The 12,775-nt window shown below is 32.5% G+C and overlaps 1 protein-coding gene across 1 annotated transcript in view; it reads left to right on the forward strand.

Annotated features, from left to right (window-relative positions):
- Window positions 1-5,672: 5,672 nt before the first annotated feature.
- LOC108903689 (homeobox protein Hox-A4-like) overlaps window positions 5,673-12,775 on the forward strand; it is a 118,331-nt gene continuing 111,228 nt past the window's right edge. The window contains exon 1 of the mRNA XM_018705948.2: window positions 5,673-6,598. Coding sequence (XP_018561464.1) covers window positions 5,827-6,598 — 772 coding nt within the window. The 5' untranslated portion in view covers window positions 5,673-5,826. The remainder of the gene's footprint in view (window positions 6,599-12,775) is intronic.

Below are 12,775 nucleotides of genomic sequence, written 5' to 3' on the forward strand. Positions count from 1 at the left end.
TTATTGATAATTGTTATAGGTCTATAATTTTCAACTTTATTTCTTTCACCTTGTTTATAAACAGGAATTACTTTAGAGTTTTTTAATACACTAGGATAAGTATTACATCTAATAGACAAATTAAACAAGATGGTAAGAGGTACAGCTAAAACACAGGCACAATCATTAAGTACAAATGCAGGGATTTTATCTGGGCCCATAGTATTTTTGGGTTTGATTTTTTTTAAGGCTGAAATCACCTCTGCTTCTGTGAACTGATTCAGTTGAAACAATGCAGTGCCTGTATCCGTTAATGAGTCAACAGAAAGAAAACTGGACTTAATAAAAGTACTACTAAAGTACTGAGCAAACATCTCAACCACATCACCAGTACTTTCATAAGAATTATCTTGGTAATACATTGTACTTGGCAAGCTGTTGTTATTCTTTTTCATATTGATAAATTGCCAGAATTTATTGGGATTGATTTTAATACTATTCTCAATGTTACGACAATAATTCTGATATTCACATTTAATTTCATTTTTTATATATGTTCGTAAAAATTCAAATTCCTGGCGAGCTACTGGATCATCAAATCTTTTATAATCACGCAAAGCTTTATGTTTTAATTTAATACTTTTAATAATATTCTTAGTAAACCAACGTGAATAGTTTCTACCTTTTATTGTAGTTTTAGGGACATATTTATCAATCAGAGAAAAGAGTTTATCATAAAAATTACAAAAGGCTTCGTTGATATCAGAATAATGTTGCAAACAATACAATGTTGCAAATAATACAATGTATTCGCGAAATCGACCCTGGACCAAGTACTGCTCCAGTCAATTTTTGTAAGAAAGAAAAAATAAACTATTTTTCTAACTAACTAGGTATTTCTCTATTTGCTACAGCTTGAACCTCTCTGAATTTTTCGATTAAAATTTCGTATGTCTGGCTCTTTTTGTTTCTGTCACCATATTCCGTTAATTTCACATACCAAACAGAAACTCACGGGAATGTTGATGAAGAACTTGAAATTTTGCGACGATTTGCCTATTCAAATTTCAAATGGTAAAACGTATCACAAAACGGAGTGAACGTCTACAAGCATCGACTAATTTGCGCAGTTGGTGGATAACTATACTCATCGCCTCAGTTTTCCCATGCGGTGTACCTTCTCAAAACTGCATAGTTTTCCTGTCCACAAGCAAAGTCTCGGTCTTGAATTGCGCAGGTAAAACGGTGTGCAGAACCTAGCATCCGGACCACACTTAATAATCATAATGAACATATCTGGGCGTTACAAAATCCACATGCGATTAGATCAAGACGATTTCAGCAACGTTCCAGTATCAAAACAACTTTTTTGATTGAAGACGTAGGGCTTAATATTGTTCATTAATTATTTATTGTGGTATCAGCACGATGACGCACCACCACATAAAGGAAGACAAGAAACTATTTGGTTAAATGATCATTCTCGAATAAATGAATAGGTCAACAAGATCCAATAGTATGGCCACCGCATTCCCCAGATTTAAATCTCTGGACTTTTATTTATATGAAGCAGCTTGTCTACTATATTAAAATCATTACCCGTCAGCGTAACTTGAAAGAAATCAGGATGTAGCTAACCAGATAAGAAATGACCCAAATCTCATCTGTCGAATAACGGAATCTTTGGTTCGACGATGTGAGCCTTGCATTCGAGCCGAGGATGGACATTTTGCACAATTTTTATAGTCTCAAGATTTGTTAATTTGGTTACAAAAGGTTAACTAATGTTTAAACTTTAAACACAAAAAATAATTACTGTTATTAACACCGATTATTTATATTTCCCAGGCTACATTGACTGAACTATGAAATTATATTTTTTAAAATGCTTGTAACTTCTAAATAATAATGATCGGACCTATGTTCATATAAGAAAAAATGTTTGAAATTAATCCAGCTATCATCTGTCAAAGTTTGTCATCGAGCTTTTGGAACACCCTGTACATATATAAAAATAAATAAAATGAAACTATATTCTGTATATAATTTCAACAGCATTAAAACTAATGTTTCAACTATTAATAGGATTTGTCTGAGCGACTTTTTTTATACATACCTATATAGCAGATACCAGTATTAGACTGAGAAACAAAAGTTATTCCCCAAAATGTAAAATACCTTGTCAGATTAAGAATAATTCCCGTATAATATTAATGGGTTTGTATACGCTTAAAACTTTATTTTATTTAAAATTAAAATGTAACATTATTGTTTAGTTGCCTTGCTTTGAATATTGGGGAAATTTTTACAAGCTCCCATAGTAAAAATTATAATTCAGTTGTATGTATATCATGTTGTGTTTATGTCGTTAGTTTTCAGTTTTGTTTTTGTTTTGAGAATAAATTGCAGTTTTCGAGAATGTCAATCGATAGAATTTTATTTAAGTTCGCGAAGTTTTGATTCTTAAATATATATACTTTTCATAGATTATAGTGAAACAAGTGAGTTGATGTGAACAAAAAGTTTAATGTTGCTTAACATATTTCCATTTTGTATTTATACTATTTAATACAGAACAGACATGATTTGGTACAAGGTTTCATTTAAGAATTTAATTTAACAAAAATATATAGACATATAGTGTGTTATTTTTCTGTTGTACTTGCGACCATTAGACATGAGTGAACAATATTTCACGTTTTTCTATTTTAAAACACAACTACTAAACTAATACCTACGTTCAAACCTTTTCCGACTCCAGATGATGTGGTCACTTACCAAATATTTGCTAAACGTAAACAAAAGTAGTGTGGTATGGAGATTCCAAGCGTGCGTATAGAATTACTGGAGTACACATACTTGTCAAATATATCAAGTGCCGTATTGTGTGTTCGGTGCATATCGACACATTCGGAAGCATATCTTCACGTGCCAAATATTCGTCAAAGCTATACAAGTAGCACCCCATCTCGATTAGTCAGCAAATGATTGTTATTTGGTATCTGACAGACATAAAAAGCAGTAAATGAAAACACATTAATAAAAATGAATTTGTCAGAATACTTATATAGACGTTGGCTACATTCGTAAAACAGAAATGAAATAATAATTTATATTATTGTGTTTATGCTCCTTATACCATTTTGGTAATAAATAAATCTCTGTATAATTGACAACTTAATATTAAAATAACTAAGAATTTAGCATATAATTTAAATTATTTCATTAACATAAAAATTACAAGGTGAAGCATGTAGGAATGTTTCATATCCACACTACTAAACAATTCTGTAATGATAAAACTTACATATTTACATTTTTCAGATGCTCCATGTTTCTCTATATTTACATTTGTCGTTAATCACCCTGTGTAGAAAAATATGCGTCAATTCCTTGTTGTCTACACATATGCACATAAATCAATAACCCACATTTGAATGAGATCCTAAAATAGGCTAAACACATTTGTTTCGCGTGGGATTGAATATTTTTTTTACCCCTAGAAATCAATATCTACCCTTTATATAATTAAAACAGATACTTCTAACGGAGAAAATTGAATACCCTCTGCGATCATTAATACTAAATCATGATGTCCCGCTGAGGCTCTATATATATTTCAATTCCTAATGAAACACTCCAAAAGGGGTTCCATAAAGACATCATGAAGAGAAATTAAATGGGTAGATATCTGCAACAGTTGCTTGCTGACTATAATCTATAGAAAAATAACACAGGCCGACAAAATTTGGCCGACCCTCAAACCCAGAAACCAGAATGTACTTTTCCGAACGATTTTGATGCACTGAATTGGAATCTGAGGTCCAAATTTTTCAATTGGCTCTGGTTTTCCAGATATCTTAACCTAAAAGTACCGAAATCGAGATTTTTTTGACATATTTGAGGTTATGTTACATGGATAGGTATTTTTTTACTAAAATCATTAATGGGGTCTTAAAGTACTATACTATACAGAGATTATAGATAGTCGATGGAAGATACCTAAATTCCGATGGACATTCTTTTCCAACGTTTGATGCAAAAAAGTAATACTCGCCCAAAAACCTAACAGACTTAATACAAATATAAATTATACCAAACAAAAACTATATTCCAGGAAAACTGTTAAACGTTATTACCTATATTGTGTAAATTAGATGTTCATATAACCCAATCTATGACTAATTTCTAACAGAACCCATGATCGATTTTTTTACGCCTTCTTTTTGTAACAGTTAATTCGAGTAATATTTACACTCTAGAACGATATAGGTATTTAATGAATTTAAGTCAACCTCCCAAGATTGAAAGTGACCTTACGTTTACCGCTTATAATTGGTGTTAGCATGAACGTATCATTAATTTTTTTCGGGCCTCCTATGATGAAGATCTAATATTGCTATCAGCCAGCGTACGTATGGTGTTACAAAAGAAATTAATAGATCATTATATTCCGAAATGATTTACAAAACCCATAAAAAGACCGATTTTTATAGAAACTGAATATAATGGTCTCTGTGGTTTTTGTTTACATAATACAGACAGTTTGCGCCGTAACAGATAATTGGTAGCTGTATTCGACATCAACTTTCCATCATATAAAAATTGATTCCACAAATTTTTATTTTTAATTGCCATTTATAACTCGTCGAGTGAAATAAAATGTGCAAGAATATTTTATTGAAACACCTTTCCATACCTACACATTTGTTAAATACTCCCAGAAAACAATTTATTTAAAATTAATATACAGCAAGCGCTGATGCAGTGAAATTCTTTTACATATTCTACATGGTGTGGGTGAGATATAATATACATGTTATATCTTAATTGCTCAACGCTCAATACTGACGAGAACTAATAATATTCTGGTATTAATGTTGCTTAGATTCTAGTTGTTTACTAGATATTATGGGTGTAATTGTTAAAGGAAGCTGTAGTCCGCAGAGTAGTTGCTTCAAGATTATTCAAAAGAGCCTAAAAGCACAAGAATGTATTATTTCTTATCTTAAAAAATGAAATGTATTACGACACGAGTTTAGGGTACTTCTAGGGGCATTCTACTCAAAACATTGAAAAAAAAAATATTTTGTTTCCACTTAAATGCTCACCGGTATGAAAGCACTAAATTTTGCTAGTAAATAGATATTTATAAAAATTGCTAAACCTGATTTTTTTCTTGGACAAACGAAATGAAATAAAAACTGTTTAGGAAATAATGGGAAACGCTCCTCTCAAAGGTTTAAAGCCCTGATTCCACCATAAAAACCGCCATAAAGTCCATTTCCTGTACAGTAAATTAATTTAAGGCCGAAATCTCATAAAATAGTGCGAATTTACACCAGTAATAAAGAAGTTAAAGTGTAAAAAGTCATAAACCAAAATAATTTACATTAAACACATGCTAAATAATCTCCTAAAACAAAATCTCATTTATCTCCACTGTAACAAATGATATAAACGGCACTATACAAATTAGACAAATGATTGGTGGGCAGACACATAAAACAGAGTCGCGCAAGCCCCGCCCCCCACCAATAGGGGCCGACGGCGGCATTTTTATAAAGGCAAAACAGTTTCCTGCCCCGCCACCATTGGAGGAGCGGGTAAACGAGGGGCGGCGCCTGCTAACCAGCCTCTGTCGGCTAGTTTGGCAGATAGACGTTCACTTGTTACCAGATCCGTTAAAGATACGAAGCTACATGACGTGCAGTCCATACCTCCTTAATACCAATCGTTTTTTCCGGTGTGTTCAGTGACTCTAACACAGGTTTCCGTTTACGTTCGCGTGTTGTGGTATCATGTGCAGTTGCGAGAGGTTTTAGAACAATTTTCCTTGGTGGGAAGATGCAAGATATAGAAACCACATCGCCGAAAAGCCTGAACAACGACATGTCTCCGTATTTAGGGTCAAAATATGAAAGTCCGATATCCTCAAGATCTCCCAGTCCAAGTATAAGAGAAAACAATCAAATGGCCATGGATGAGTCCACCAAGTACATGTCTGAAGACGAAATAAGCGTTGGATGTCCAAGTCCAGCACTTCAGTCTTCTCCAAACTATATTCATAAGAGATCTAGAGACCAGAGCCCAACGTACTCCACCACAACGACATGTCGATGTCCCGATGATGCAGAAGATTACTTTAAACCCTTGAAGAAGCTCAAAATGGTCGAAGTAGAAGCGGACAGAAGGATATCACCCACGGTAGAAGTAGAGGAAAGGAACGACGGCGTGAAGAGCTTCTCCATCGTCGACATCCTCAATCACAAACCGAGCAAACCTCAGTGCAATCGCATAGTAAGGCCGTGGGATATAGATCCTGAGATAGAGGCGCACCACCAAAGACTCGAATCGTTCCACCGGCAACTCAAGGTGCAGCAATTGGCTCTTTTGAGGCCGGAATTCGCCTTTAACGTGAGTTACACGTCAGAGACTGGCAGTGACAGGTCGTCGAGTGTGGCGAGCGACTGTTGCTCACCGGATATTGTTTCTCCGACGGCCCAAAGGCAGAGGCAGCAGCAACAGCAGGGAAAACAGCCCGGGGCTACTCCTCTGGACGCTCTCTTCCAGATGACGTCCAAAACCTTCGATTCGTCGGCTGCAGAAGCTAACGCAGGTAAGTTTCGGTTTTATTTGAAGATTTTTTAGTTATTTATATGAAAATCTCGCAAAAGAAACAAATTCGTTTATTATAAACTTTATATAAACTTAATCAAGCAGGCGCATTTCCCAAAAATAATTTTTAATAAGCTATTAAATAAGTACTTACTTCAAACTATTAATTTCTTTGCCAAACATCCGTTCGATTGAAAAGAACAAGACATTAATTTTCGGATTCAGTTAATTTTATTAAACTGTCTATTGTAATGATGGAAATTTCAACATCTGAATGAATAATACGTACATAATGAATCTATAGACACATATTATCTAGCTAGACGTGTAGATCTTTCCAACTAGGTAGCTCTTAAACCATAGACAGTCTTGCTATTATATTTCTGTCAAGGATATAAGTTTCAGTGATTAACCGGTAGAAATTTTTCCAAAATAGTTTGTACAAATATACTTCCTGTACCCTTCAATCCGTCTAAACTAAATTTAAGAAATATAACTTGCTATTAAACTAGATGCAAGTTTTTCTAATAGTAAATATTTCGTTTAGCCTTACTTTCCTTACAAACCTCCACTTTTTTAGGATCAAGTGAGTGTGTAACTAATACAATTTAAAAAATTCGTAACTGTTATTTACATTGATTATAAGTGAATGCATATACGTTCCCTAAAAAAGATAATCCTATAAAATTTTGACAGATTAAGGACACCACTTTAACAACAACCGTATTTGCGTGAAAAATATCTGCCGCTATCAGAGACAACAATGTTTGAAATTCTATTTAAGATACAACAAAACCTGTTTTTCAAAAAGGTTGTTAAAGATCAAGTTTATGGTAGATCTAACTAAATTCCTTGAAAACACATTTTTTGTGTGGCGTAAATTTTGCAATTTAACGGATGGAAAAAGTACCTGATACAAATTAAAAGTGCATTTCCTTGCAAAAAAAATACCACCTACTGACCACTAACGAACACAATCATCTATCATTATCTCACAATATAAAATCCGCAAAACGGAACGGACGAGATCGTTATTATTATTAGGACTATTATCAGCAAGAAACAAGCTAAGAAGTTGCAATATTGCAAGGAACATCCATCATTACGCCTTGTAAATGGAGCTAGAAACCTGTCTGATGTACTGCGACACGATAAAAACTGAAAAGTTTCACAATTTGAGCCTCTCCATACTCAGAGTTTATTCATGTAAGACTCGGAATTAATTAATGTATATTAAAGCGCATTTTTTACTCGTATTTCTGGAAATTCCATTTACAAGTACGAAATTGAAGATTTCTCGTCTAGAATTATTTATTCCATCATTATGATAGCAGCATAATTAACGTCCTTTGAAAATTTGCTTCGCCAGTTATGATACAGTGAGAGTAAATTTGTTTTTACCGACCACAGTTGAAAAATCGAAAATATAATGCGCAAGAACAATTTTATCTTATGATATCTTTCATTTCTATATTTTAAAAGTTGCTTGTTAATTCCATCATAATTCTTCTATTATGTTCAACTTATTATTTTCTGAGGAAGTCATGGGTCAAGCAATTAAAAATTTATTTTTTTGCATTTTCAATACCCCTTCGCCTTCTTCAAGAGACGCCTATGGTCTCTTACGCCCGTTCTACCATCTTTCCAGTTATTCGGCTAGGCCTTTCGCAATCCAAAACAAATGCAATCATCGCGACGCCGCGGGAAAAACTATTTCCTAAAACCCACACACTTAGCGATGGCTAACGAAGCCTCCGATTGCAGATTTTCCTCCCTCAAAGCCAGAATCCCGATCCCCGATCGTGCAACAACACGCCTCCTTTATAACAATCATTCCGGATGATAGATGATTAGTTCTAGTTCTGCACACCTTCGAAGACGAGCTGCAGGCCATACGGTCCATCGGGCTGCGAGGTACGGGGGCTTCTCCTCACCTTCAGACCAGAGCTAAAAGACGGGGGACCTCACACGACGGTATTTTTTGTGATTTAAGACATCGACTGCTCTATTAGTGACGGATTATTTCTTAAGAGGGCTACTTTCGAAATGCGCGCAAAAACGTAAGAAGTTCCAGTTTAATAAAGTAAAGGTAGTGTCTATCCTAAGACAGATATGTACCTGTGAGGGTAAAAAATGTTTATTAAATATGTATACAATGTCATACTGAGATTTTCCCTCTGTATATATTTTTATTTATTGGGAAATCATATCACACTCAAAAGGAAAATAATAAAAAGTAAAAAGTTGGAAAGTGTAATAAAATTTGCATATGTATTATAAAAATTGTAAAGTCCAGTCCTGTGACTACTACAAGAAATGTCCAAAATTGTCCACGAGTCAGTAAATGCAGTAAAGCATTTTATTGAGTAGGTATGACATCTGCGGTGTTTTCAATTGTTTTCGTAAAAACTCATAACATTATTTAAATAATCACGAATTTCGTTTAGAAAATATGGCGGCGTACCATAAAGTAAAAACCACATGTTTTGACAATCACTTGGTTGTATGTCTTCTGACAATTTTAGTAAATGAATTAGTAAAAATTTAAGCATTGTACACCAGCTATTTTGTCGAGTAAAATAAGACTTAATAAAAATATGGTTAATACTTAATCCCTGCATTTGCTGAAAATTTGTTCTTAGAATTAAATATTGCACATTGATGTTCCACTATACTTACATGTATGTATTTCCGTTAAGACAAGTTTCATAATTTTGTCGTGTTTTTTTTTGTTGTGATGTCCATCGATAAAAACGAGTACTCGCAGAATGATTTTGGAATTGTAATGCTTGAACACACTGTACATGAAACGCATAAAACTGATGCATGTGTTTTCCATTTTGCCAGATATCGACTTAAGTTCGTCGTCAACAATTTTTAAAATTAGGTATTTTTCTTAATGTATAATATACGAAACAGTCTAACTCGTCCTCGTCCTGTAGGATACTTTTGTAATTGTCCTGGTATTTTCTGTGGCATGCATAAATGTTAACACGTGGAAATTTGTGTCGATTTGTTATTTTCACAAACGGCGTTTCTCTTTTAAGTACCATTAAGTGTATTTAATCGAAGTTTTTAGTAAATTTTGGTGTAATCAAGTGATATATGACAATTTAAAAGTACAATGGAATTGTACATATGTTAAAGCGCATTTTTTGTGCAATGAAGGTGCACAAACGGCAAGAATTTGATAGGTACACGGATTGGTACAAGGATATATTGGTACCTAAATACTGCAAAATACGGACAAATACGGTTTGGTATATAAACTTAAAGAATGTTAAAAAACAATCTGACAAAAGCTTTAAAATCTAGTTTTTATGTGACCATCTCTCAGTAAAAGCTCGTCGTTTATGTACAGGGTTATTTCTACCCCATTTATTTTTGCTGTTTTCATGCTTAGAAAAATGTTGTATTTGCCAAAGTTGTAGGAAATTTTCTTGTGATTTCAAAAACTGTACCTACCTACTTAGAAAGTTGAATGTTGAATTTTAGATACCTATATTTATTATTTATTTAAATATAATAATACACTGCACACTTTTACATATTTAGATAGAACTCTTTCCCATAATTATAATGATATAAGGTTTGATAGATGTATTTCTAATAATAAGAAAGATACGGCCAAAAAACTTTGCTAACAATAAACTTTCCATAACACTCTTATTAGCAGATATAGACTCTCTTATTATTAGAGATTGATCGGATGTCTTATTATCAGAGATAGATCTTATCTCTTATTATTAAAGATAGATCTTATTATCAGAAATAGATCTCTTATTATTAGAGATGGATCTATCAAGGCTTATATCACTGTACTTATAAGGAAGCATCAAATATTCCTATTGTATATAAAAAATTACAGTTTAAAAGTTCTATTTGACACCGGCAACATTGTGTAAGGTATTTACGTTATGCGTAAACTCTATAGTGAAATCAGAAGTTTTCTATTAAAATTTGCATATTTATTTTAAATTTGATTTTTTCGTCCCTATTTTTTTTTGTAAAAGAAATTATTAGGTAATTTTATGTTGTGTACAATAATACCTATGAACTGCTGTTAAAAATATATGAAAACGTTTACGATTTACCCTGTATTTCAAATATGGAATGATGATAATTTTAATAAAGAAATTGGTGATTCCAAATCGACGGATCTACATCGTTGTAGTCTCAATTATCTCAATCATTGGAATAATTTTGGCCTTCCAATAACTTCCTATTTTGAAAACCACTGTATTTAGTTGCACTTTCAACCATTTACTGTTTTTATTAATAATATAAATGTTATTAAAGCTGTCAGAGTTATAATAAACAAATATTGTATTTATTAAAAATTACTTAATTTTGAAGGAAAATAAATAGAAAATTGCCGACCTGTTTACAATCGCAAACGTTGTATGGAAAGAGAAAATGACAGGAATATATTAGCGCATACAATACTTGTTTGCACAGTGGTGGGGCGGCGTTTTAGAAAAAATAAAACAAGTATATTTTTACAAGAAAAATACGAAACCCATAACGACAATATCACCGTGTTTGTTACCGCTAAAACCCTCTTATTATCCCCAATGACACGTTATTCGTTTGTTGTATTACAGGCTGTTGTTTCCATAACAAAATTGGATACGTACTTTGTAATCATCTCGTTTTCCTACAATGTTGTGGGGAGTCATGTTCCGCATCTTGTGAATTTTTTATTATTTTGTCAAGATGTGCTTACAAAATGTCGTTACGCAAACTGCTTTGGCAATGAGACATTTATATCGATTCTTTCCTGTATTCACTGATCGTTTATATTATGTCTTCGTGTTTTGTGTAGGTTGGTATTTTAGAGATACTCTTTTCTGTTACAGCTTTTGTTTCAATTTCAACTGACATTTAATTTTAAATTTGATGCTTTAAACTTCGATCCACCAATAGCAACGTTAATTAAAACTATGACCTTAATCTCGAAATTGCTGGCTTAAAGTCAAAATTTCGAGATATTAAAAGAATGTTTACTTAGTGTAGCGTTCTCAAAATTCTAGATGTGCAGAAGACATCTAACCTTATAGATAAGATAATTATCTAAAATTGAAATTAAAAATGATAGATTCAAATAGAACATAGAATCAAATAATGTAATCTTTCAAATAGGTAAAGGTCTTTTATTCTTGGTATTTTAGTATGACTTTTGACAAATTAGATTAATATTTAAATATAGCCAGGATAGATAGATCTTAGCCATTTCTGCATTTTGGAGATTACTTTTGCATTGTTGTTCCGCAACATCATCATTTAAGAATCTTTACTATACATACCTAGATTTTTCGTATCAAGGAACATTGTTAGACGTTATTTGATAGGAGTTTTAAGAAAATGTTTTGAATTTATTTGAGTTAATTTTAAAATCAAGTAAAAGTACAAAATTTAGATATTTTTAAAAGACAAACACAGAATTGTTTTTCTACAACTAACACGATTCTCAAAGAATTTAATCAAATAAGAAATTAATTTCACATGTTCGACAAAGATTATCTTGTAGGTACTCTGCTACCAAATTAAGGAATCGAATCTGCCGCGAAATTGTGACAGATATCTAAAAATATCAAGACAGATTTTTCATATAAAATTAACAGCTTTATATAAAAATGTGATCTATTTTTACTTGTTACGGGGTTGCACCACTTTATTTATTAAATTAATTAAAATGATTGTTCATAAATCAGCTACTGATTGTTTACCAATGTTGATATTATCCCATATCAATCTATCCCAGCATAATGTGTACCAATTGAAATTTGAATATTTCTGTTAAATTGGTAAATATAAAAACAGTTTACTACTTTGTATAGAACGATTTGCTATAAAAGCAACAAATTTTTAAACTAATGATATTACTACTACTCTGCGGACTATTGTCCTGACCAACATTGCATTATACTGTGAGTTCGGCTATCTGTTCGGGCCATTAGTCCGCAGTGTAGTTGTTTCCCACAATTTAAAAAACCACTTTGTATCTCGAAAAACACTCACTCACCCTCTATCAGTACAAGTTTATTTACAGGGATAATTATATTGAAAATTATAATACTAGTAATTCTCATTCATTGGAAATGTAGTCACATTTTAAATTTTTAATATGACAATGCCTAATTTTGAAATAAAAAACGAAATTTAGTGATTAAAAGTA

This window comes from Anoplophora glabripennis, unplaced genomic scaffold (assembly GCF_000390285.2).
Source record: "Anoplophora glabripennis isolate ALB-LARVAE unplaced genomic scaffold, Agla_2.0 scaffold70, whole genome shotgun sequence".
NCBI lineage: Eukaryota > Metazoa > Arthropoda > Insecta > Coleoptera > Cerambycidae > Anoplophora > Anoplophora glabripennis.